We start from the raw sequence: 26,999 nt of genomic DNA, 5'->3' as shown, positions 1-26,999 counted from the left end.
ATAAGACACACCTAGTTTTTAAAGGAGGAAAACAAGAAAAAAAATATTCTGAATGAAACCGTGGATGTATGATTTTTGTGGTTCATGCTGTGGCCACAGACATGTGATTTGACGGTGAGTTTGGGGTAGTCCAATGCAAAAATCCTGAGAATCCATGTGGATCCGTGCTTTGTAACCACATTTTTGCGCCATTGTGGCCCCACACAACAGTGGGTGAGTGATTTTTTTGGTGCAGGCTGTAGCCATGGACATGCTATGTGATCTGATGGTGAATTTGGGGTGACCCAATGCAAAAATCCTGAGGATCCATGGGCTTTTACCTCCCCCCTCCTAGGCAGCCTCCTTTATCTCTAGTGTCCCTTATCTCTCTCCTGATCCCACTGATCAGCTGCTTCCTTTCAACACTCCCTTCCCTCTTGTTTGCCTTAGTGTCTTTTCCTTAGCTGGAGTAGTTTTTTGCTCCTCCTTTTCTTCTAATTTCTCTCCTCATTGATTTAGTCTTCCTGTCTCCTCTCCTTGCAGGTTTGCTGTCTTTACCTCCCCGCTCTCAGGCAGCCTCCTTTATTGCTAGCATCCCTTATCTCCCTCCCGATTGCTTACAATCAGTGGCTTTGTTTCAACGCCCACTTCCCTCTTTCCAAAAAGAAAAAAAGAAAAAAGCATGATCTGCTTTTTGTCCCTGGGCAATTCGGCTCCAGGGACCACGCATTCACTCTATTAGATGCACAGACATTTCCCCTTACTTTTAAAGAAGAAAAAAGTGCGTCTTATGGAGTGAAAAATACGGTATATTTGGATCCGGGCAATAGCCCATGGAGTGCAGCCTCCTGTTTTCCCAGTGGTCAACCAGATCCCTGTCGGAAACCCGCAAACAGGATTCGACCACAAGGTAGCTCTCCCCTCCTGGGGTTTCCAGCAACTCTCATTTGGAAGGACTACTGCCTCTAGCTGTTGAGGCAGAGCATAGCCATCCTGGCTAGCAGCTACTGATAATTCCTTTTGCTTAAGGCCACGGTGCATTACGGATCTCCGAGGGCTGTTGCGCAGAAAGCATGAAATCAATGCTTGACCCCATCCTGCATAAGCCCTGGTGCAAACAAGGCCATAATCCCTTAAGTATTGTGGTCAGCGTCTGATGCTAACTCTTGCTTCACCAACGCCTAGCATGGAACACCCAATCTTGGCTTTTCCCTAGGTAGGCAGGAATGATTGACTTGGCCCCTTGGGAATTGGCACCCCAGATTAACGTTGAACCAAATACACCTCCTTAGATGTTCGATACACATTGCTCAACGATTTACACAGCTTTTGAGATTTCTAAGGAAATGTTTGCATTGGACATAAATCACAAACCACTTGCTATTTTACACCCGAGCAAATATCATGAGTTGTCCACAAACAATCCAGTTTTCCTCATTCTTGACACAGATATTAGATATATAAGGACCACATGCCGTGGGTCTGAAGCATCTTCCTCAGACGGCAACAGGTGAGGAGCATCTTGGGACGCCTCAAGCTGAGCAAGGTAGGAGATGAGACACCAAGGTTTGCTTCTCCCAAAGTAACCGCCGAGTTTGATTTCACAGCTTGGAAAGGATCTTGCGAGCACTGGTGCTCTCAGGCTGTGATCAGTTCAGTTCTGTTCACATTTGGATGCGAATCTAACCCATTCACACATCTCAAAATGATACGGGAACTGAAACAGAGCTGTCTTTGAGATGGCCACTTTTGTGGCACAGTGCAAAAATTAGGGAACAGGGTGCAGAAGGATACCTATATTACTGAAGAAAAGCGTACAAAATGCATTAAGTTAAGGGAAATTGCTTGCAAAAATGTGTCTCTTGGGCAAAATGGCATACCAAAATGTGCATGGAGGAATGCACAATAGAATGCGAAAGAGTTATGAAAACTTCAAAAAATGGCAAAACGATGCAGGAATCTGCCAACTTAAGACTGAAAAGGAAGAAGAGAAAAACCGAGAGACTCCTAAACTGACAGATTTGTCAGTCCTTACTCTTACATGGAATATGTCTCGTTTAACTCAATGGGACTCGCTTCTGGGAGACATTTATGGAAGGTGGTCTGTCAAATTCATTTCATGAAGGTTGGGCTTAATACGTTGTTGAATTGTTAACCAAACAGAGTTTGGCTTTTGTGGGGAAAGCTTTTCCGGTGGGGAAAACACCGGATCCATTAGTCCTGCTCCAGTCAAGAGGCTGTAACTGAGCAGCAGAATACCTGTGGCTGCTTTGCATGCAGGATTCAACCCTTGGGGTCTCCAGCCATCAGGACTGGGGCAGACCTCAGGGGGGTGAGGATGGAGACGTGCTGTGTGTCAGAATTAGGCATCCCCAGTTAAGATGGCCCAAAGGTCCGGCTCAGCATAAGGCAGGTTTGTACACAATAACAGCAGCTAGAAGCTACGATGAATTTGTGTGGGGACAGTCCCCAAGCCAGGGTTTTAAATTCAAATATTCTCAGTGATAGAAAGAGGTGGTTTCAGGGCTTAGAAAAATATCACAAGATATAATCGGTTGCACTTAGCAAGTCAATGCATAAAATGGTTTTCTTAAAAATGCACAGACAAATCTTCCTTCCTTCCTTCCTTCCTTCCTTCCTTCCTTCCTTCCTTCCTTCCTTCCTTCCTTCCTTTTGACAACCAGTAATATTTTCTTAGGTACCAGATCAAGATGCTAAAGGCTTGGACTGTCCTCCTCCTTTGCGGCCTCCTGCCCTCCACCCAAGCTCTTGCCGACGATGTCCTTTCGATGGCCCGGCTGCATAAGGATGTCCTGGAGAATGGTGAGCTCTGGAACTTTCTGATTTTTCTAAAATATGAAAATTCAGAGATATGGCCAAGGGAACCACCCGACTCTTGAATGAGCATTTGCAGAGAAGCAGGAACTGGCAGCCTCTTCTTCTAAACAGGAGTGGCTACAATGGTCTTGGTGCTTGTGTGCCCAGGTGCGCCTCTGCTACGGGCTTCATCCCCTGATGGGCCAGCACAGCCACTGAGACCCTCAGATCTGCACAGGTGTTTCATAGGATTATAGAGCTGGAAGGGACACCAAGGGCCATCTAGTCCAACCCCCCTGCCATGCAGTAATCAAAAGTGAACAGGATAACGCATGCACAGCAGATGTGATGTGCGCCTCCCCAGGCTGCCATTCAGGTTTATACAACCTCCATTTCTAAAATTAGGGGGACCGTCTCAAGCCAGACAATTGCATTGCCCCCTCCCAGCAGTTTATTTATTCAGCAATTAAAATATTTATATACCACTACACACGTGGTGCTGTGGGTTAAACCACAGAGCCTAGGACTTACCGATCAGAAGGTCGGCGGTTCGAATCCCCGTGACGGGGTGAGCTCCTGTTGCTCGGTCCCTGCTCCTGCCAACCTAGCAGTTTGAAAGCACGTCAAAGTGCAAGTAGATAAATAGGTACCACTCTGGCGGGAAGGTAAACGGCGTTTCCGTGCGCTGCTCTGGTTCACCAGAAGCGGCTTAGTCATGCTGGCCACCTGACCCGGAAGCTGTACGCCGGCTCCCTCGGCCAGTAAAGCAAGATGAGCGCCGCAACCCCAGAGTTGGCCAAGACTGGACCTAATGGTCAGGGGTCCCTTTACCTTTATTCAGTAAAAAAAATCAGGGTGGTTTACAACACCAGTGCATAAAACCATACAAATATTAAAATCAGAAATTGCTCCCTATTGTCAGTTCCTGATACCTCGGGTTAAGTACTTAATTCGTCCCGGAGGTCCGTTCTTAACCTGAAGCTGTTCTTAACCTGAAGCACCACTTTAGCTAATGGGGCCTCCTCCTGCTGCTGCTGCACGATTTCTGTTCTCATCCTGAAGCAAAGTTCTTAACCTGAGGTACTATTTCTGGGTTAGCGGAGTCTGTAACCTGAAGCGTATGTAACCCGAGGTACCACTGTATGTGAATGGTAATTGCAATATGAAAGGAGATTCTGAGTCAACATCTGGAAGAACTTTCTAATGGTAAGAGCTGTTAGACAGTGGAACAGGCTCTCTTTCTTGGGAGGTGGTGGACTCTGTTTCTTCGGAGGTTTTAAGCAGAGGCTGGGTAGCCATGGGTCAGGGATTTGATTGCTACGACTCCTGCATTGCAGGGGGGCTGAAATAGAAGTCTGCTTGAGGGTCTATTGCAACTCTATGAAATGTCCTTGCCTGGACTCATACAGTCGAAGGATCCAGGCAGTTTATTGCCTGGGACGTGGAAAGAGGCAGGCTTATAAACCAGGTTCAGTCCACCCAACCTCTGGTGGAAAAGCATGCTAATGAGATAGTTGTTTGTTTTGTGTCCTTGTATAGAGTTGATGAGGACAATGTCAATGCTGACTTGTATTTCCTTGACTTCTGTCCCCTGTGCTCAATGCTGTCTCTTCCTTCCAGGCATCTCAGATACACTGGCCAAAGGCAACCTGCTCCAGGGACTCTTGGGGCAAGTGCTTAGTGGAGACCTTCTAGGAGGGATCCTTGGAGGCCAAGGAGGTCCTCTCGGCTTGGTCGGAGGCTTGGCTGGAGGTGCCCTTGGAGGCCAAGGAGGAGGTCCTCTCGGCTTGGTCGGAGGCTTGGCTGGAGGTGCCCTTGGAGGCCAAGGAGGAGGTCCTCTCGGCTTGGTCGGAGGCTTGGCTGGTGGTGCCCTTGGAGGCCAAGGAGGAGGTCCTCTCGGCTTGGTCGGAGGCTTGGCTGGAGGTGCCCTTGGAGGCCAAGGAGGAGGTCCTCTCGGCTTGGTCGGAGGCTTGGCTGGAGGAGTTCTTGGAGGCCAAGGAGGAGGACCTCTTGGAATTGTCGGTGGTGCCCTAGGAGGCAAAGGAGGTCTCCTCGGTGGTGTCCTTGGACGTGAAGGTCTCCTTGGGTGAGTTATCTCTATTACTGAGAAAAACACAGGGGGAAGAACTCAACGTTTCCCCATGGCAAGATGTAGATGTTGCTTTGTGGATTTAGCTTCTGCTCCTGACTGCCTCTCCTTCACCCTCCAGCTTGAAGTTGGTGGACGTCGTCCTTCCCAAGGTCTCACTGAAATTCTTGAAAGGCGTTGGGGTCGGACTGAACATCTATACCAAAGTTGCTCTCAAGGGAGATACGTGAGTTGACTTCCATGGGACGTAGCAAGCGGGGAGAGCGATGGCTCAGTGGCTGAGCACCTGCTATGTAGGCAGAAGAATCCAAGTTCAATCTCTAGCAGCATCTCTGGGTTGGGCTGAAAAACCCTGGAGAGCCACTGCCAGTCAGTGTAGGCAAAGATGAGCTAGATGGACCAATGGCCATGACTCTGCATAAGGCAGCCTTCCATGTTCCTGTTGAGAAGGCCCAAGAATTTTCTCCTCTTATTCATCCTCCAAAAGTGTACGAGGATTTTTATTTCACCAGGAATTTCCCAGGTGTTCTCCTATCCTAGCCAGTTCAAGATAGAGTCTTTAATGATGATGATGATGATTATAAAAAAACCTTAAACAGCATTGAAGTATCCTGAAGATTTATTTGGGACACAATCTCCTTCATATCCATGGTTGGGTTGCATCTTAGTGTATTTTTGGTCTTTGTTGGAAGCCGCCCAGAGTGGCTGGGGAAACCCAGCCAGATGGGCGGGGTACAAATAATAAATTATTATAATATTATTATTATTATTGCTTGGGTTGGGGGATAGGCTTCCATGTACAGGTGGCGATCCTTCACTCAAAGCAGCTCCCTCATTCACTTCTATGGAATAAGCCAATGTACCTGCTCGTTCGCGGATTGGGTCCCCATCACTGAATGTGGATCACCATATCTACGAGTGATTCCATGAGCACATCTATGCACACACATATCTCTGGATCCAACTTCAATTCTACTTAAGTGCCCATGTGCACAGGGTCATAGACTCATAGACGTGTGGAGTCTGGAGGGACTCACAGGGTCATCTAGTCCTGCCTCCTGGAACACAGAAATCACAAGAGGTTGCTTCTTGATTTCCACAGGGGGAGAAAGAGGGCACCCAACCTTTTCCACGTGAAAAGAAAATCTGCAGAGAGTAGCATCTGTGCAGGACTCACAGATAGTGTACAAGAGGGATCTGCAACACATTATTGTTGTTATAGCCAGCCAGCCATGCCCTTTCCAGGATACTCCATCCCCCTTCCCTCAGTTCCCCAACCCTCCCCCCAGCTGTCAGTCATCATTCTATGGCCACTGAGCACAGTCATTCCTTCTTATTGGGCTGTTGGGAGCGGGTCTCCCCTAGCTTCAATTTGTATCTCTCTCTCTAAACCATTTGTGTACTTGGGTTCACCAAGCATTCATGGCTGGTGCCATTTCGGGTACTTAAAGACCAATACTTGGGAGAACTGAGACCGCAGTTACACAGTGTAATGGGAGATAACTTCCATTATCCATCTTTGTCAAAATAATAGATTTCAAAACTTGCTGGGGAAAACAAAACCACACCCAGAATAGGAGTCGTAGGACCTGCAGGGCATTTTTGATATTTGTGCCCCAAGCAATGCCTGACAAAGAAGCCATTGCAATCTGAGTACCTGCAGAATACATTTTGAAACTGGACCTGGTTCAGTGATCGATCTCATCTCCACCTCTTCTCTGTCTTCCAGGCTTTTGGGTGGGCTGCTGAATCTTCTGGTGGAAGTGAACATCACAGCAAATGCACGTCTGGTCCAGGACAAGTCAGGCACTCCCATCCTAGTTGTGGAAAACTGCAAGACCAACCTGGGTAACATTCAGATCCTGTCTGGGTGAGTGACCAGAGGTCCTGAGGAACACAGCCACTGTGGCTACTAGCCACTGAAACACCTTAAAGACTCACGGTCCCCAATTATTTTCTTCCTTAGGTTCCTTCCACTCAACTTGGACAGGGTCTTGACTAATCTCCTGAGCAATGTCCTCCCTGGAGTGGTGAGTCTTCCGAGAATTTGCCAGCTCAGTTGTCGATCACTTTCTTTGCATCATAGTTTTGCTGAATTTAGGAGAGGCATTGCTATTCAGAGTAGACTGCAGTGGATGAGATGGAGCAACAGACATAGTTAAGGCGGCTGTAAATACTGATACAAGGCAAAAGGATACCCTAGGAATTTTATTTGTTTATTTATTATTGCAATTATGCCCCACCTTCTTCTGCAAGAAGCTCAAGGTGGCACACAGGGTTCTCCTCTTCTTCGTTGAATCCCAACAATCCTGTGAGGTGGGCTAGGCTGAGAGGCAGTGACTGGCCCAAGGTCGCACCCAGTGAGCTTCATGGTTGAGCAGGAATTCGAACCCTGGTCTCTCAGGTCCTAGTCCAACTCTCTAACCACTACACCACACTGGCTCACACTGGCTCCACACTTGAAGTGGAGACTGCCAATATGGGGAATCTTTGGCTCTCCAGCTGTTCCTGAACCACAACTCCCATCATCCTCAACCATTGCCCATACTTCTAGGACTGATGGGAGTTGTAGTTCAGTAGAAGCTGGAGGCCAAAGGTTCCCTACCTCAGAGTTAGAGTTTTACCCTTCTGGCAATCAGGATGACCAATAGCTGCTACAAGTAAAAGGTTCACCCCTTGTTGTCCGTGTTGTCTGCCATTGCATCTCTGGGATGCCACCAGAATAAGCAGATGAGAATTTCTTTCTTGCAAGCGGCCAGCATGCTGCACAGGGAGATTTATTTTTCAGATAACACAACAAAGGATGTGGGGACCATTCAGTTCTGTGGCTTCACTCCTGCTCCTTTCCCTTTGTTGCAGCTGTGTCCAGTTGTAGATCTTGTCCTGAATATTGTGAACACCCTTCTTGGCACGGTCAACAGTAAGTTTTCCATGACCTCCACCTTCCCCATCTCCTTTGGATCATCAACTAGCGTATATAATGTTGCGCAACTTGCTGTCTCCCCACTTTGAAGTGTCACAGCGCCCCACCACCACTGCTGCTTCCCCCAGGAACAAACGGCAGTTGGGGTTTTCTGCAATTTGGGTTTGCTCTGATTCAGCGCTATAAAGCAGGTTTTCGCAGGGCAAGTGCTGGGGCAAAAAAACAAACAAAACAAACGCTTGGACACAGAGCTTTAAAGCGAGGACCTGTGCTTAGAAATGAGGCACAAAACAAGACAGGATGATGATCCCTTAATGTACAGGGTTGTTGCATTGTTGGCTGAGACATTGCTTGCGAAAGGGTTTGAGCCGTCTAAAAGCACAAGTGAAATGCTTAGCTATGTGTTGTGTAAAGTCCCACCTCGTTTTGTTGTTGTTGTTGTTGTTTAGTCGTTTAGTCGTGTCCGACTCTTTGTGACCCCATGGGCCAGAGCACGCCGGGCACTCCTGTCTTCCACTGCCTCCTGCAGTTTGGTCAAACGCATGCTGGTAGCTTCGAGAACACTGTCCAACCATCTCGTCCTCTGTCGTCCCCTTCTCCTTGTGCCCTCCATCTTTCCCAACATCAGGGTCTTTTCCAGGGAGTCTTCTCTTCTCTCTTCTCATGAGGTGGCCAAAGTCTTGGAGCCTCAGCTTCAGGATCTGTCCTTCCAGTGAGCACTCAGGGCTGATTTCCGTAAGAATGGATATGTTTGATCTTCTTGCAGTCCATGGGACTCTCAAGAGTCTCCTCCAGCACCATAATTCAAAAGCATCAGCCTTCTTTATGGTTCAGCTCTCATTTCCATACATCACTACTGGGAAAACCAGAGCTTTAACTATACTTGTTGGCAAGGTGATGTCTCTGCTTTTTAAGATGCTGTCTAGGTTTGTCATTGCTTTTCTACAAAGTCTAGTACCTTGCTTCATTTAAAGATTTTCAGAGACTTTGAAACTAAAGATTTCATTTTGTACTTGTTATGGTTTGAAGGAATTCTACAAAGATTGTCTATTGCATATGTACATGGTCATCGTGTTGCCTAGACATTGCCGACGTTCTCTTTGCAACACAGGGGTTTGTTTGGTTACTTACTCCTTACTCTTTTTTATTTCCTCCACAGGCGTCTGCCCATTCGGTACGCTGGGAAAACTACATTACACCCTGGCTGGCCTGCCATGGTTCAGCGATGAACAACAAATCGTGCTGAATCTGAATGTAAGGCACCTTGATTGTTTGATTGATTAATTAATTGCATTTATATCCCACCTCTTCCTCCAAGCCGCTCAAGGTGGCCTACATGCTTCTCCTCCTCCCCATTTGAGTCTCAAAACAACAACCCTGCGAGGTAGGCTAGGCTGAGAGAGAAGCAGAGAATAACAACAGCTAGTTATCAACCCATCTAGCAGCTCAGCCCCAGGGAAAATCCTGATGTGAAAGCCTTCACATTAAGGCATTCCCCATTTCGGTGTCAATTAAACAATTCCAGGCATAGGCAAACTCGGCCCTCCAGATGTTTTGGGACTACAACTCCCATCATCCCTGACCACTGGCCCTCTTAGCTAGGGTTGATGGGAGTTGTAGTCCCAAAACATCTGGAGGGCCGAGCATCTTTCATTACATACCGATATGATGCTTTGCAGGGTTAAAGAAAGAGAAAAATTGTGTAAAAAAGTACAAAGATAGAGGTAATCTACGTTTAGATTAGATTAGAATGATGATACGGTTTTATTTGTAGATGTGTGTTTTTGTTTTTTGTGTTTTTGTGTTCTTTTTTCTGTTTTGTTTTGTTTTCTTCTTTGTACTGTTTTATTTTGGATTCAATGTTTGTAATTTTTGTTGTAATTTTGCATTGAAAATATTTTTTTTAAAAAAACAAAAACATCTGGAGGGCCGAGTTTGCCTATGCCTGAATTATACTTAACAGACGTCCAGTTCTATGGACCCCAAATGTCTCTGATCTTCTGATTTTTTCTTTTATGTTTCTTCCAGGTCTTAGTGCTTGATAATGAAGGCAACTCCATCAAGCTTCCCCCAAGCAAGCTGCCCTCTCTTCCTCCAGCTGGGGACCACACTTCCCAGTTGCTTCTCTCTGGTGACCTCATTTCCTCCTTGCTGCAGCTGGTAATGAAGAACGGGCAACTCAACGTAGACATCACTGACCAAGCGGTGAGTCGCCTGCCCCAGAAATGATAGTCCTTGAAGAGTCTGCAAAGGATAATAATAATAATAATAATAATAATAATAATATATAATAATAATTTATTATTTATACCCCGCCCATCTGGCTGGGCTTCCCCAGCCACTCTGGGCGGCTTCCAACAAAATATTAAAATACAGTAGTCTGTTAAACATTAAAAGCTTCCCTAAACAGGGCTGCCTTCAGATGTCTTCTAAAAGTCTGGTAATTGTTCTTCTCTTTGACATCTGGTGGGAAGGCATTCCATAGGGCAGGCGCCACCACCGAGAAGGCCCTGTTATGTACTGAGTTGCTCTAGGCTCCTTGGGAGGAGTGGAGGGATATAAATTTAACAAATAAACACACAATTTAACAAATAAGTAAATATACTGTAGTTAGGGAGAACATTCCTGTTATGTATTGAGTTGAATAGGATCCAAAATGCAGCAGTCTGATTGGTCCTAGAACAATAGGACCCAGAATGCAGCAGTCTAATTGGTCCACATGAGCCACCCAATCCAGCTCCAGGTGGAAGTGAATCCGCAACCTGATTGGCCTACAGGAGAATCCCGAAATTAGCCAATCATGTGGGGCCCATTGTGTAAATAATGTATATAAAGCAGACATTCTGGGGGAACTTCCATTCCTCCTCACCACTATGAGCTGAATAAAGAGCATGAAATCCACTCTCGACCAACCTGTAACTTGGTTTCTCGCAGTGAGGGAACCGCCAGAAGGCCCTCGGTGCTGGACCTCAGTGTCTGGGCAGAACGATGCGGGTGGAGACGCTCCTTCAGATATACTGGGCTGAGGCCATTTATGGACCAAGGATGTGGTCCAGGCAGATGGAAAGGAAGAGCCTGGAAGCTAAATGGCCAAACACTCAAACAGCATGGGGTGGGGGAGACGTGGTTCCTTGACCCCCTTCTCCTCCAGAGCTTTCCCCACTAAAATAATATGTACATTATTCGTGCTGGATGAGGCCAGAAGCCCACTTGGGCCAGCATCCTGTTCTCACAGTGGCTGAGCAGTTGTCTGTGAGAAACCAGCAATCAGGTTTCTCAATCAGCAACTCTCCCCTCCTGTGGTTTCCAGTAAGAGGCATTCAGAAGCATCGCTGCCTCCCATTGTGAAGGCAGAGCCTAGTCAATAATAATAATAATAATAATAATAATAATAATAATAATAATAATAATTTATACCCCGACCATCTGGCTGAGTTTCCCCAACCACTCTGGGCGGCTCCCAATCAAATGTTAAAAACAATACAGCATTAAATATTAAAAAATTCCCTAAACAGGGCTGCCTTCAGATGTCTTTTAAAAATAGGATAGAATAATAAAAATAATTCAGCTGCATTGGGTTCCCATGAGTTTTAGTGCTGGGGAGGGGGGCAGAGAAAAACCTTTTCTCTACCCACTTTTCCTGTTCCAACCATCATGGTATAAGCATCGATTGTATCTCATCTTACTTGTCTTTTCTCTGAACTAAAAAATCCCCAAATGCTGCGACCATTGGGGCTGCCCTTTGCTGAACCTTTTCCAACTCTACAATATCCTCTTTGAAGTGGGGTAACCAGAACTGTAGACAGTATTCTACATGTGGTCACGCCCAGAGCTTTTTTCAGCCAGAACTCACCTGAACTCAGTGCCGGCACATCTCAGGTGAGCACCGTTGCCATTGATTGTATAATGGACCAGCTGTGGGGCCTAGGTCCCACCTAAGCCACTATGCATAAGGCATATTATATGATTAATATATAATCAATAAAGCATTTGCAATCCATAAAACAGTACTAAATAAATAGCAATTAAAAATAAGCTAAACCGCTATTATGTTCGTAGATACACAAACGTTGTTGTTGTTTAGTCGTGTCCGACTCTTCGTGACCCCCTGGACCAGAGCACGCCAGGCCCTCCTGCCTTCCACTGCCTCCCGCAGTTTGTTTGTTTTTTTAAATGATTTTTATTAAGGTTTCAGTAAAAGATTAAACAGAAAACATAAAAGAGAAATACACAAATGCACAGTACATAATCCAAAGAAGAAAAAAGAGCAAAAAACAAAAAACAAAAAAAGAAAAAGAAAAGTTAAAAACAATATTACCTTTTCATTTCCATTTTTAAATTTACTTATTTTCTGGACCTCCTCATACCTCCCTCTTTTGTATTCCAGTTCAAATTGTTTGTCCAGCAATTTCTTTCCCACTTTTTTAATCCCAATCTTTAATCTTAAAATAATATAACATTAAAATTTTACCTCTTAAAAACCAAATTTCCATTTCCTTAAACTTCTTTAAACCTAATCTTTAATCTTAGTCTATCTATAACTTTGAATCCTGTACAGCTGGAAACCACTTATTTTCAATCCAACATCACTCTAACATTCTTTAATTTTGCAGTGTTTCTGTAAGTAATCTTTGAATTTCTTCCAATCTTCCTCCACCGACTCTTCTCCCTGGTCACGGATTCTACCAGTCATTTCCGCCAGTTCCATATAGTCCATGCCTCCCGCAGTTTGGTCAAACTCATGCTGGTAGCTTCGAGAACACTGTCCCACCATCTCGTCCTCCATCATCCCCTTCTCCTTGTGCCCTCCATCTTTCCCAACATCAGGGTCTTTTCCAGGGAGTCTTCTCTTCTCATGAGGTGGCCAAAGTATTGGAGCCTCAGCTTCAGGATCTGTCCTTCCAGTGAGCACTCAGGGCTGATTTCCTTCGGAATGGAGAGGTTTGATCTTCTTGCAGTCCATGGGACTCTCCAGAGTCTCCTCCAGCACCAGAATTCAAAAGCATCCATTCTTCGGCGATCAGCCTTCTTGATGGTCCAGCTCTCACTTCCATAGATCACTACTGGGAAAACCATAGCTTTAACTAGACGGACCTTTGTTGGCAAGGTGATGTCTCTGCTTTTTAAGATGCTGTCTAGGTTTGTCATTGCTTTTCTCCCAAGAAGCAGGCGTCTTTTAATTTCATGACACAAACATATATACCCATTAATTCTCAGCCTCAGTTTTGCACCTATAAATTGGGAACAACCCCTCTCCCCGTCTTTCTTTGTTTTGAGAGGATGAACATGAAGGAAATCACCATGTCAGGCTGAAAGGGAAAAGATTAGGGTGGCACTTAGAAGACATTCCCCTTTTAAAATTCTTTGCATTTGTCTTGCTTTCCCCCAGCTCCGTGGAGCCGTCCCACTGACAACGTCTGCACTTCAATCTGTGCTACCTCAGGTAAGGATGCCCTATTGGGCATATCGCTTTTGGTGTGTGTATGTGAAATGATTTGCCCCTGCGCCCTGAGTGCGAATCATTCTCCCTGTCCCATTTTTTACAGCTGTCCCGGCTGCTGCCAACAAGCCTGCCCCTGGTGGTCAAGATCCGGATCAGCGACCTTCCGGGAGTGTCTTTGCAAAACGGGAAGCTCACGGTGACCCTCGCTGCTGCCGTTGATGTTTTCGCCCTTGCAGACTCCGGCCCGGAGCTTCTCTTTGGGTTGAATGCTGTAAGTAACGGGCTGGGGTGAATGGCACATAGCTTGAAACTCCAACGCCTGCCCTGCCCTGGGTATCTAGCCGATGCAGTTGAAAATTCGTAAGAACATCAGAACAGCTTTGCCGGATCAGGCCGGTGACCTGTCTAGTCCAGCATCCTGTTCTCACAGTGGCTGACCAGATGCCTGTGGGAAATTCGCAAGCAGGATTCGAACGCAAGACCCCTCTCCCTTCCTGTGGTTTCCAGCAACTGATATTTAGAAGCATTGTGGAGGCAAAGGTGGTAGTCATTGCTAGCACTCTTGGCTCAATATTTCTTTTCAAAGAACCTTTGCTTGGGTGTCAGTAATCCCATCCCACCCCCAATTGTCTCTGTGTTGGGTTTATTTATTTTTTTAAATGACACTTAGGTGTCCTTGAAAGCCACCAGGATTCCTCTTTCTAGGTGTGGCAGCTCCTTTTAGCCGAAAGGAAGGAGGGCACACAACAAAGAGCCCTCCCTGACCTCCGTGGGGCATAGAAGTTGGGAACAGAACAGAGCAGAATCGTAGAATCATAGAAGGAACCCGACTCTAGTCATCTAGGCCAACCCCTGCAATGCAGGAATCTCAACCCAAAGCTGGTTTTGCAAAAGCGAAAGGAAAGGGGCCAGTCTCTTACCCAGTCATCTTGCATTTACAGCAAATCGACTTGAGTGGATCTGTCCGCATTTCAGGAGCAAAATTGGCCGTCTCCTTATCTCTTGACAAGTAAGTGGATCTTGATGCTCTAGCCCAGGGGTCAGCAAACTTTTTCAGCAGGGGGCCGCTCCACTGTCCCTCAGACCTTGTGGGGGGCCGGACTATCTCTCTCTCTCTCTCTCTCTCTCTCTCTCTCTCTCTCTCTCTCTATCTATCTAGCTATCTTCTATCTATCTATCATCTATCATCTATCTATCTATCTATCTATCTATCTATCTATCATCTATCTATCTATCATCTATCTATCTATTATCTATCTATCTATCTATCTATCTATCTATCTATCTATCTATCTATCATCTATCTATCTATCTAATCTATCATCTCTAATAGAGATATAGAGATATAGAGATCTCTCTATCTCTACCTCTATCTCTATCATCTATATCTATATATCTCTATCTCTCTATTTCTCTATCTCTATTTCTCTATCTCTATTTCTATCTATATCATCTCTCTCTCTCTCTCTCTCTCTCTCTCATCTATCTATATCTATCTATCTATCTATCTATCTATCTATCTATCTATCTATCATCTATCTATCTATATCATCTATCTATTTATATCATCTATATCATTTATCTATCTATCTATCTATCTATCTCTATCATCTCTAATAGAGATATAGAGATCTCTATATCACTATCTCATCTATATCTATATATCTCTATCTCTCTGTTTCTCTATCTCTATCTATATCATATCTCTCTCTCTCTCTCTCTCTCTCTCTCTCTCTCTCATCTATCTATCTATCTATCTATCTATCTATCTATCTATCTATCATCATCTATCTATCTATCTATCTATCTATCTCTATCTATCTATCCGAATTCCTATGCCCCACAAATAACCCAGAGATGCATTTTAAATAAAAGCACACATTCCACTCATGTTAAAAAACGCTGATTCCTGGACCATCCACCGGCCGGATTTAGGTGTTTGGGCCGGATCCAGCCCCCGGGCCTTAGTTTGCCTACTCATGCTCTAGATCCCTAGGTTATGGTGCAGAATAACAAACGGCATTTGGACAGGACTGGAGTTAAGGGGGTGTCGATGGTTCTTCCACACAGGGACACTGAGCTGAGGGTGGGGTGGGGGGGCGCCAAAATAGTAGTAGTAGTAGTAGCAAAACCTATATTTATATGGGTACCTACTGAGAAGATTCATTAAAAAGCAACTGTACCAAAAGGAATTGTTGTGAAAATAAGAAATGTTTAGGGGGCTCATCAAATTTTGTCCTTGGTTGGGGCCACATTACCAAAATCCGTCCCTGATTTGGAGAAAGTCTCCCTTTAGACCAGTGGTTCCCAAAGTGGGTGATGCTGCCCCCTGGAGGGCAGTGGGATTACCTAGGGGTTGCTAAGAGGTAAGGGGGGCAGGGGGGGACCAGAGGTGTAGTCCATGATTCTCGATTCTGCACTGTGTTTATAGTCCCCTTTCTTCCTGATCTTTTCCCGGCCGTGCTCTGGAAGCTCTGCAGACCAGCCTCCCCCAACATGATGTCCTCTACATGTCTTGGGAACTGTAGTCCCAACCAGTTGTAGTCCAAGATGACTAGGGGCCATCAGATGATGGAGGACTTCTCTGTGCCAGATGTGCAGCCTAGCACCCAATGCTTTCCTTTCCTTTCCCTTCACAGCGTCAGCCTCAACGTCTCGTCTTCCCAGATCGGCTCCTTTGATGTAAGACTCCCTTCCACCAAATACTGCAGTGGACCCCTTGGAGAAGATTTTGAGGGAGCAGGGCGGGGTGGAGTGGGGAGAAGAAGTCCTGTCCCATGAGCAGAACTCCCAAGGTCTCTGCATCTGACCTGGAACTTGAAAGAGAAAGAGATGGCTGAACTCGTCCAGGATTGGGGGTTTCTGCTGGAGCAGAGGTGGAGACGGCATCTGGGGCAGCCACACAAACCCTTGGGTGCTTGAGCTACAAAGGGTGAAGTCCCATCATAGAATTGTGAAGTTGGAAGGGTCATAGAATCATAGAATCATAGAGTTGGAATAGACCACAAGGGTCATCCAGTCCAACCCCCTGCAATGCAGGAATCTCAGCCAGAGAATCCCTGGCAGATGGATGGCCACCCAACCTCTGCTTAGGAACCTCCAATGAAGGGGAGCTCATCACCTCCTGAGGAAGTCATACAGTCATACCTCAGGTTACAGACACTTTGGGTTGTGCGATTTCAGGTTGTGCACCGCGCCGAACCCGAAAGTACCGGAACTGGTTACTTCCGGGTTTCGGCGCTTTCGCATGTGCAGAAGCACTAAATCACTCTTTGCGCATGTGCAGAAGCGCCAAATCGCAACCCTCGTATGGGCAGGTGCGGCGCTGCGGGTTGCGAACGTGCTTCCCGCACGGATCACGTTCGCAACCCGAGCGCCCACTGTACTGTCAGAAAGTTCTTCCTAATGTTTAGCTGGGAAATATTTGAAGTAAGCAACCCAGCAGGTCACATCTCCATAGCTGTCAACTTTTCCCTTTTCTTGCAAGGAATCCTATCCGGAATAAGGGAATTTCCCTTAAAAAAAGGGAAACGTTGACAGCTATGCACATCTCTTTCTCTCACCAACTGATGATGCAGAAGTCTCTCTTTCTTTTGCAGGTTGCCGTACTCAAAACCTGGATCACAAACCTTCTCAAAATTGGATACCTGCCTGTGATCAACGGTAAAAGAGCCGTATTTGTAGCAATAGGCGTTCGGTTTCAGCATTGCCTTTGGGATGCAAAACCCATTCTGCATGTCTAGCGTTGTTTCTTGGTTTTCTTCCAGGTGCCCTGGAGATAGGAATCCCACTCCCTAACCTCTTCAACCTGAACTTCGCCGCTGGGGATGTCAACATTGTTGATGTAAGATCTCAGCTGCTCATTTCTTGAAAATGCGCCTGGGAACCCGCAACTTAGTGGGTTGTATTCAATGCTAAAGGACCCCTGACCATTAGGTCCAGTTGTGGACGACTCTGGGGTTGCGGCGCTCATCTCGCTTTACTGGCCGAGGGAGCCGGCGTGCAGCTTCCGGGTCATGTGGCCAGCATGACTAAGCCGCTTCTGGTGAACCAGAGCAGCGCACGGAAACGCTGTTTACCTTCCCGCCGGAGCGGTACCTATTTATCTACTTGCACTTTGACGTGCTTTCGAACTGCTAGGTTGGCAGGAGCAGGGACTGAGCAACGGGAGCTCACCCCGTCGCGGAGATTTGAACCACCGACCTTCGGATTGGCAAGTCCTAGGCTCTGTGGTTTAACCCACAGTGCTACCCGCGTTCTGCAGTGCTACTTCTGACTCAAAGTAAACTCCATTGAGGCTAATGGATGTGACGTTCCTTAATTTCAATGGGGTTTACTCTAAATAGGGCTCAGTTTAAAACGGTCCAGTGATTGACACATGACCTGCATGTCAGGGGAGGAAGAGGGGCAGGGGAAAGCATGCTTTCTACTGCTGGAGAGAGGAGAGTGGGTGGCTTATGATGTAAGGAGCTTCATATGTCTTTATTTGATGAGATTGACTGATGTGATAGTAGGAGAAATGTAACAGACAAGAGGCAAAGAAAATCAAAGGGATTTCAGATTCAGGAGCAAAGCATGCTTTTAATTCAGTCAGGACAGATCTATCCCTTCCAGTGTTTCTGTTTCTATTTTCTCCAGTCTTAAATCCAGTTCTCCATGTTGGGATACTGCCAGGGAGACAAATGCCATCATGCCTCCACGCCGGTCTCCCGTAGAACAGTATCAGTCAATTAGCGACACGAGCCTCAGAAATAACTGTCCACATTCCAGGACTCATGCACGCCCTTTTCGCAGAGTTCGCACAATGAAAGATTCACCCAGGAGAGCAGCATATTTACAGCTTTATTCAGCGTTGGTCAGAACAAAGGAAAAAACATGACTGCCTGCCTGCGTGTCAGGCAACAGAGAGAAACAAAAGCTATATACAAAACAGAAACTTCTTGTGAGCAGGAAATACGCAGGCTGTGACTCACAACAGCCTGTCCCCTTTTTAAGGTGGAATGGAAATATCCTAACATCCTCCCCCTTTCCGTGTAACCTCTAGTACCTGTGGTTCAACCCAATTGCAACCTCTGTACATAAACCTTAAGTTGTTCTCTGTTAACAACTTTAGACAACAGATCAGCAGGAATTTCATTTCCTGGCATGTAGGACACCTGAATGAGTCCTTTCTGAATACACTCTCTTGCACGATGTAGCTTAATTAATGAATTGTATGCCTTTCACTGCTGCTTTCTCTTAATACTGCCATTTGTAATGGAGTTCTGACTAATACACACATATTAGTATGCTATGCTCAAGAACATATGCCTTTTTCGCACACTTTCCTCCAATATATGCAGTTTCTGTTATTTTGCTGGAGAACTGCACCACGAAACTGGGGTATGTGCAAATTTAGCAGGATAGCCATGTGTTGGGCTCACATAGTGATTGGAGATGTTCCAGTTTCTCATTGAAATGCAGCCAGGTTTCTTTCGTAACTGTGATGCTTTTCTTCTCGGCAGAATGCATTGCTGGCGAGCGTGACTCCTAAACTCCTCTAGAGCAGACGTATCCGCACAGCTGCAGAAATGAGCTCCGAGGCAGAAGTCTCCTCCTCGCTCCTTGCTGTTCCCGGTGACATCTTGGCCCAGGAATCTGACTGCAGAAGAGTCCTCTCTCATCCTTCTTCATCGTCTCATTGAGCTGCAGAGCTGCCTTTAGAATGACCTCAGCTATGTTTCCTCTAGTTCTGCCTTGGCAAGAACTCTGGGCTGCTTGTGTACTGTCTGGGGTGCTTCTTGACTGCCTCGCTCAGTAAAAATATGTCAAATTCTCAGCATTTATAGCCTGTCTGTGTTTTTCTTCCACTTTCAATACACTTTGAAGACCTTTTCATCTCTCCTCACGGCTACAGTTTTAGCCAAACCATCCCTCCTCATCTGTAGCCCCCTAAAATATTAGTAAAGGGAGACACGGGACCACTGCTACTTCTCCATATTAATTTTATTCCGTAAACTTATATACCACTCGGTTATAGAAAAACAACAACGCCCTAACAACACTCAAAGTGGTTTACAAAGCACAGCTGCTTCAAAGAGCCCTTTTGCAAAGGGCTTCAACCCCCACTCATCAGCAGAAGAGCAAGCATTGAATCCTGCTGGGCGCAGTGGGCATAGCTAATTCAGGATCAAACCCTGTCCTCCTGCCCATCAGCTAGCATCACCAGTGATGTGGTGTGGTGTAGTGGTTAGAGTATTGGACTATTAGGACCTGGGAAACCACCACAGTTCACATCCATTATGAGTGGTAGCCATTGATGGCTTCCATTTTAAAGCCGTCCAAATTAGTGGCCTTCTTCATTTTCTTCAGCCTCAAACTTCCAACATTTGCTTTGTTCAGTGAAAGGGCAATTTTGTGAACGCGATGCCAGGGTCTTTAATATTCACTTCTGCTTGCACAACCAACTTGTCCTAGTGTAGTGCAGCGCTGAGTCAAACAAACTAGGAATCTCCAAAGGGACCAGTTTCTGCGTGGAATTTCTTTGGGCGGCAATACCTGGTCCCTGGAAGAAACTCATCCCAGGGTGCCTTCACCTCCCCTGTGATTTGCTCCATGGTCTTGTTGTGAACAAAAATGTGCCCTTTTCCCCTTATGGGGTATCCAAGAGCCCATACAGAGTCCTTACGTAGGTTCCCTATTGGTAGGAGAAAATAACAGAGGCCAACCAGAGAATATTGAGAAGCAAAGCAGCTAGTAAGCCTGATCTTTATTGATCTGTTGTGACAGGGTGCTCCCCTCACACACAGGAAAGGAGAAGGACCCCAGAACAAAGGAGTGCCTGCCCTTATATAGAAATTTTAAATTCCCTGCCCTGGAGCTCCAGACCACCCCTCCATACATCATACATACATCACAGAAGGGGTGTAACCCAAGACCACCACCCCATAAACATCATACCTACATCACAGAAAAGGCAGTCTACAGCAGAAATCTGAGTGCATTGTTTACCTTGTTTATCTCGTCTGACAGGTTACCTGTTAATGCTCACTTGATTGGATACCCTGGGGAGCCTAGCCAGTCTTTTATAATGACAAATACTTAGTTCCTGAGCCAGGTCACAGGATTACCCTATTCAAACACAGACAGACATACCCTTAAGACAGGGTTTGTGAAGGAAAAGACAATGGGGAGGCTTTTCCATTTTACTTTGACCTTGCAGAGAAAACACTTGGTCAGTTTGGGAATAAAAAATGGTTTCAGGTTGGTCTTCCTGTGCTGACCTATGTATGTGCTTGGTTGGTACATTTATGAACATTTATTATATATCTAAGACTTTAAAATTCTTATTACAGTCCCCCCCCCCCAGTGCACAGCCATTTAGGTTACCTAGGAATTTGCATCTCTTTGTCCTGACTCCAGTCTATGTGGAGATAACTGAAGTCACCTATTACTAGATCACTTCCTCCCTTGGATGCCTCCTGGATTTCAGGACAAATGAAAGACAGTACGTCTTCACATAACGGATAGTTAAACTATGGAACTCACTGCCACAGGAGACAGTGATGGCCACCAACACAGATGCCTTTAAAATTGGATTAGACAAATTCACGGAGGAGGAGAGGGCTATTGATGGCTATCAGTCATGATGGCTCTCCACAGTCGGAGGCATTGATGCTTCTGAATGCCAGGAGCTGGAAACCACAGGAGGGGAGAGCTGGTCTTGTGCTTGGACCCTGCTTGTGGGTTCCCCATAAGGGGCATCTGGTTGGCCACTTGTGCTGGGCCCGGGGGTAACCCGAGTAGCATGGTCTAGGTTAACACCCCTGTGGCTAACACCCCAGAGGACAGGATCACACTTCAAAACGACCTTGACAGATTAGAGAACTGGGCCAAAACAAACAAGATGAATTTTAACAGGGAGAAATGTAAAGTATTGCACTTGGGCAAAAAAAATGAGAGGCACAAATACAAGATGGGTGACACCTGGCTTGAGAGCAGTACATGTGAAAAGGATCTAGGAGTCTTGGTTGACCACAAACTGGACATGAGCCAACAGTGTGACGCAGCAGCTAAAAAAGCCAATGCAATTCTGGGCTGCATCAATAGGAGTACAGCATCTAGATCAAGGGAAGTAATAGTGCCACTGTATTCTGCTCTGGTCAGACCTCACCTGGAGTACTGTGTCCAGTTCTGGGCACCACAGTTCAAGAAGGACACTGACAAACTGGAACGTGTCCAGAGGAGGGCAACCAAAATGGTCAAAGGCCTGGAAATGATGCCTTGTGAGGAACGGCTAAGGGAGCTGGGCATGTTTAGCCTGGAGAAGAGGAGGTTAAGGGGTGATATGATAGCCATGTTCAAATATATAAAAGGATGTCACATAGAGGAGGGAGAAAGGTTGTTTTCTGCTGCTCCAGAGAAGCGGACACGGAGCAATGGATCCAAACTACAAGAAAGAAGATTCCACCTGAACATTAGGAAGAACTTCCTGACAGTAAGAGCTGTTCGACAGTGGAATTTGCTGCCAAGGAGTGTGGTGGAGTCTCCTTCTTTGGAGGTCTTTAAGCAGAGGCTTGACAACCATATGTCAGGAGTGCTCTGATGGTGTTTCCTGCTTGGCAGGGGGTTGGACTCGATGGCCCTTGTGGTCTCTTCCAACTCTATGATTCTATGATTCTATGATTCAGTCCCAAATCCAGTCCCAAATCCACGAGGAGTCAGCAGGGCCAAAGCAGGACATGAGGTGGATAATCAGGCAAGGTCAGGAACAGGATCTCAGGCAGCATCCGGCATACAGCAATGTTGCTCCCGCAACCTGGGGCGGGGTCCGACAGCCTTTTATCTCTGTCCGGGTAATGGCCGGTTCTGATCCTCCAGCGACTCACCTCCCTGTCTCACCCAAAGGCGAGCCCTCCTCTGAGGCGTTCCCAAAGCAAAGGAAGGATTGAACTCTGATTAATAAGAATATACACAGAGGCTTGAACCAGCAAGACTCTGGGAAGGGTGTGTATAATAATCTCTGCCACCCTCCACCCCTCGGGTTTTATTCACAAAAGAACTTTTACAGAGTGTTCGTAAGAACCAATCAGATTCTTCTGAGCATTTCAACAAACCCCACGTGGGGACAAAGTTAAACTACCAAAACTAATTAAGCACACATATTTCTGGGGTAAACAAAACAGAACTACAAAGGAGTGCATTTGGCAACCCCGGAGATGATAAACAAGCAATATACATGATAAAGAAGGATGGCCAAGAAGACAGCGATCATTATCACCTTCAGGTGAGATCTGTTTCCTGGCCCTAAGATTAACATCCTAATATTAACATCCTAATATTAACATCCTAATATTAACATATCAGAAAAGCTACATCAAAGAAGCTTGCCCACTATCTTTATGGCCCAGGACGCCTGCCTGGCGAAGCAACTGGGCTGTGTACGTGACTTGTCAAGAAAAAGAAATGGGCAGTAGAGGAAATGGCCAGAGATGCAGAGGGTTGTGGGATTTGATCAGAAATTATTGTCAATGAATTAAACCCAGTCAACACAATGCATTCATCGTGCACACAATGGCTTGATGCATATTTTATAATTCCTCATAGTAATCCCACCTGACCCCACACTCTGGATATTTGCACTCCTACACTCCTCCTGTGAGTACTCAGGTCTCTCCTTCTCTCAGACCTTCGTCTCTGCAGCTCGGGAGACGTCGGAGGGTTACTAGACCCAGAGGCCACCTCAGCCTCCCCTGACCCAACCGGTGGTGGAGCAGCTGTAAGTGATGGCCCAGCTGAAGGCAACGAGGTCATCCCCGCATCTGGAGCCAGGGCAGGCTCAGGCCCCTGACTCGGCCCAGCTGGTGCTTGTTGCAGGGGAACCTGTGCAGACTGGGGCTCTTCAGAATCAGGCCCCAGACTTGGTTTAGATGATGCCTGAGGCAGGGGATCCGGTGTGGACTGAGACTCCTCTGATTCCGAGTCTGAGCCCAAGTCCCAGGCCATCACACCACTGAGAACAGGGTGCTGGACTAGATGGGCCACTGGTCTCATCCAGTAGATACTTCTTATGTTCATTCTCCATCTCAGAATCCCCTTAGGCATTTTGGTCAGGAGGATAAAAATATGATAACACAGTAGTAATAATAATAATAATAATAATAATAATAATAATAATAATTTATTTATACCCCGCCCATCTGGCTGGGCTTCCCCAGCCACTCTGGGCAGCTTCCAAAAATATATATATATAAAAATACTGTAATACATCAAACATTAAAAACTTCCCTAAACAGGGTTGCCTTCAGATGTCTTCTAAAAGACTGGTAGTTGTTGTTCTCTTTGACAGGGCATTCCACAGGGTGGGCGCCACTGCCAAGAAGGCCCTCTGCCTGGTTCCCTGTAGCTTTGCTTCTCGCAATGAGGGAACCGCCAGAAGGCCCTCGGTGCTGGACCTCAGCATCCAGGCAGAGAGATAGGGGTGGAGATGCTCCTTCAGGTCTACTGGACCGAGGCTGTTTAGGGCTTTAAAGGTCAGCACCAACACTTTGAATTGTGCTCAGAAACGTACTGGGAGCCAATGTAGGTCTTTCAAGACCGGTGTTATGTGGTCTTGGCGGCTGCTCCCAGTCACCAGTCTAGCTGCCGCATTCTGGATTAGTTAATGGTGATGTGATTATAGCCTGTCTTGTCTTGGTGTGCTGTGGTCCACTGGCCCATTTCAATGTGCTTTCTCTTGGAATTAAGGTCAGTATTCACCAGCCTCCCCCACAGATCTTCTTACCTGGAGAAAAGGAGCTGATGAGCTTTGAAATTGCTTTTTGTTTGGGAAGGTAATTCCCGCCCCGCCCCCCACAACCCCTGTTGTGTAACCCTCATTTGATCAGGGAACTAATTGCTGGGTTTTATCTCACCAGGGTATTAACTGTTCATTTCGCCAGGACAAGGATATCATTATGGTCTGGTGGCAGTTTGCAGCTGACGCTAATCTCAGCATCTCTCTGAGAACGGCCTTTGCAGGGACTGGAACCCAAAGCTGTCAAAACAGGGCGTCAGCTTTATCAGCGCTGGGCTACAGACTTGAGATCCTCTCAGGCTAATCTTCAGGAAAAGGACACTGAGGTTCAAGGACAGGAAATCCCTGAAATGGAACACTTCGCCGGTGCCCATGATGGACATCACAGTTGGGGGGCGGGGAGGAGATTTTCAGCTCTGAGTCTAGTTCTTTATATTAGGATCATAGCTGTCAACTTACAGATTTGAAAATAAGGGACCAGCAGCCTCGAAAATAAGGGATCAGCAGCCAAAATAAGGGATCAACAATTACTTTGATAAAATACATATTTTGTTGCGTGCAAATGGCTTTAGGTACCTGTTAGGTCCATAAATTACCATATAGCATATATTCAACACAAAAAAACAGCAACAATTTGTTGTTGACAAAGGACAGCTGGACATAGAAAGGGCCCCATTACCTTCAGTAGCTTATTTAAGGGACATCATCAATAAGGGACAGCAGCGGGACATGGCACTGGCCACCACATGGCCAGTGTGGTGTAGTGGTTAAGAGTCTCGTAATCTGGGGAACCGGGTTCACGTCTCCGCTCCTCCACATGCAGCTGCTGGGTGACCTTGGGCCAGTCACACTTCTTTGAAGTCTCTCAGCCCCACTCACCTCACAGAGTGTTTGTTGTGGGGAAGGAAGGGAAAGGAGAATGTTAGCCGCTTTGAGACTCCTTAAAGGGAGTGAAAGGCGGGATATCAAATCCAAACTCTTCTTCTTCTTCTTCTGGGATAAGGGACTGTCCTGCCAAATAAGGGACGCTTGACAGCTATGATTAGGATTCATCCATATTATTTAATATTTTTCAACAATTGCTCTCTGCTGATCCTATATATCATTTCTCACTCCCCTTATTTCTGAGCAGAAGAGACAGCCATTCAAAGAGTCCATTGCCTCGTGAGGAGAGCACATTTGAGGCTTAGAAGTCATAAGAACATAAGGAGAACTGGCTGGTGGATCAGGTCCATGACCCATCTAGTCCAGCCTCCTGCTCTCACAGAGGCCAAGCAGATGCCTGCGGGAAACCAGCAAGCAGGATTCGAACACAAGAGCAGCCCTCTCCCCTCCTGCGGCTTCCAGAACCTGGGATTCAGAAGTATTTCTGCCTCCAGCGGTGGAGACAGAGTAGAAACATCCTGGCTAGAAGCCAGGGATCACATTCATCCAGTGCTTTACCAACTGCATTGGCTCCCGGTGGAGTACAGGGTCAGGTTTAAGGTGCTGGTCTTGACCTTTAAAGCCCTATGTGGCCTAGGACCCTCCTACCTACGGGACTGCCTCTCCTGGTAAGCCCCATGGAGGACCTTAAGGTCCACAAATGACAACACTTTGGAGGTCCTGAGTCGCAAGGTGGTTAGATTGGTCTCAACTAGGGCCAGGGCCTTTTCAGTACTGGCCCCGACTTGGTGGAACGCTCTGTCACAAGAGACCAGGGCACTGTGGGACTTGACATCTTTCCACAGGGCCTGCAAGACAGAGCTGTTCCGCCTGGCCTTTGGTTTGGACTCAGTCTGACCCTTATGTCTTCCCTCTGCTTATGGTTTTGATCTATGGGCTACTTTTAAAATGAGGCTGCATTTTAAATTGCATTTTAACCTGTATTTTAAATTGGTTTTTTTCTTTCTTTCCCCTATTATGTTTTTACTGTAATTTTACTGGTGTTAGCCGCCCTGAGCCCAGCTCTGGCCAGGGAGGGCGGGGTATAAATAAAATTTTTTATCATCATCATCATCATCATCATCAATAGCCCTCTCCTCCTCTGTGAATTTGTCTCATCCCTATTTAAAGGTTTTTAAAGACTGGTGGCCACCAATCCTGTGGCAGTGAGTTCCCTAGTTCAAAAGCACTTTCTTTTATCAGTCCTGAATTTTCCATCTTTTTTTTGTAATAACATGCAATGATATCCAGTAAGCAGCTCTCTGGGGAAAGCAAAAACCTTTAACCAGAAAACTATGCGAATAGTGGGTCCTTCCATCACTATGTGGTTTGTTAAGGAGAGCCAATACAGTTGTACCTTGGTTTTCAAACAGCTTAGTTTCGGCTCCCGAATGTTGCAAACCCGGAAGTGACTGTTCCAGTTTGGGAAATATTTTTGGAAGCTGAACATCCGACGGGGCTTCCGCAGCTTCCGATTGGCTGCAGGAGTTTCCTGCAGCCAATCAGAAGCCGTGCTTTGGTTTCTGACCATTTTGGAAGTCGAACGGACTTCCGGAACAGATTCTGTTTGACTTCCAAGGTACGACTGTACTCTGAATATAAAGCAGTGTGAGGGTTGGACTAGATGACTCTTGGATCCCTTCCAACTCTACTCCAATGATTCTATGAGACTTGGAGCACCGGAACTGTCTTCCTAATCTCCATAATCAGCAGGGCCATCAGGGCATAAATTGGGCACAGAAGTCCAGGTCCCCACCTGGAGAATGAGTAGGAGGCCTCCAAGCACAGCAGAGTTGACTTACCAAATTCCAAAGTAAGTGAAATAAAACTCCTGACCTTACAAAGACAAGAACAAGACCATTAAGTCCAAAGTCTTAAATTACCCAAATGTGCCACTGTCCACAATGAGATCTATCTAGATAAGCCCTGAAAGGCGAGAACTATTTGCCTGCCCTGTTCAAAGCAGAAAGAGATTGCAGAAACGAGAATCCCTGTGGGCTGAGAGACGGTTCCTCCTCCATCGTTCCTGCCAAACGCAAAGAAAGAAATC

At 46.3% G+C, this 26,999-nt stretch overlaps 1 protein-coding gene across 1 annotated transcript; it reads left to right on the top strand.

Moving 5' to 3' along the window:
- Nucleotides 1-1,459: 1,459 nt before the first annotated feature.
- On the top strand, nucleotides 1,460-19,072 carry LOC308480026 (BPI fold-containing family B member 3-like). The gene is made up of 16 exons (XM_081011239.1): nucleotides 1,460-1,525; nucleotides 2,678-2,802; nucleotides 4,417-4,882; nucleotides 5,007-5,111; nucleotides 6,615-6,755; nucleotides 6,852-6,915; nucleotides 7,745-7,805; nucleotides 8,968-9,062; nucleotides 9,837-10,013; nucleotides 13,198-13,251; nucleotides 13,355-13,522; nucleotides 14,193-14,260; nucleotides 15,891-15,933; nucleotides 16,851-16,914; nucleotides 17,019-17,095; nucleotides 18,756-19,072. Exons 2-16 carry the CDS (start codon nucleotides 2,691-2,693, stop codon nucleotides 18,792-18,794), a joined length of 1,734 nt encoding a protein of 577 aa, XP_080867365.1. The 5' UTR covers nucleotides 1,460-1,525; nucleotides 2,678-2,690; the 3' UTR covers nucleotides 18,795-19,072.
- Nucleotides 19,073-26,999: the final 7,927 nt, after the last annotated feature.

The sequence above is a fragment of the Podarcis pityusensis genome (genome assembly GCF_964106645.2).
Source record: "Podarcis pityusensis genome assembly, chromosome: 6".
Classification (NCBI taxonomy): domain Eukaryota; kingdom Metazoa; phylum Chordata; class Lepidosauria; order Squamata; family Lacertidae; genus Podarcis; species Podarcis pityusensis.
This window is presented reverse-complemented; position numbering and strand designations above follow the sequence as displayed.

Coding starts and splice junctions, on each gene's coding strand:
- LOC308480026 (XM_081011239.1), top strand. CDS start 2,691: ATGCTAAAGGCTTGGACTGTCCTCCTCCTTTGCGGCCTCCTGCCCTCC. Junction 13,252..13,354: donor TTCAATCTGTGCTACCTCAG/GTAAGGATGCCC, acceptor CATTTTTTACAG/CTGTCCCGGCTGCTGCCAAC. Junction 14,261..15,890: donor GTCTCCTTATCTCTTGACAA/GTAAGTGGATCT, acceptor TTCCCTTCACAG/CGTCAGCCTCAACGTCTCGT.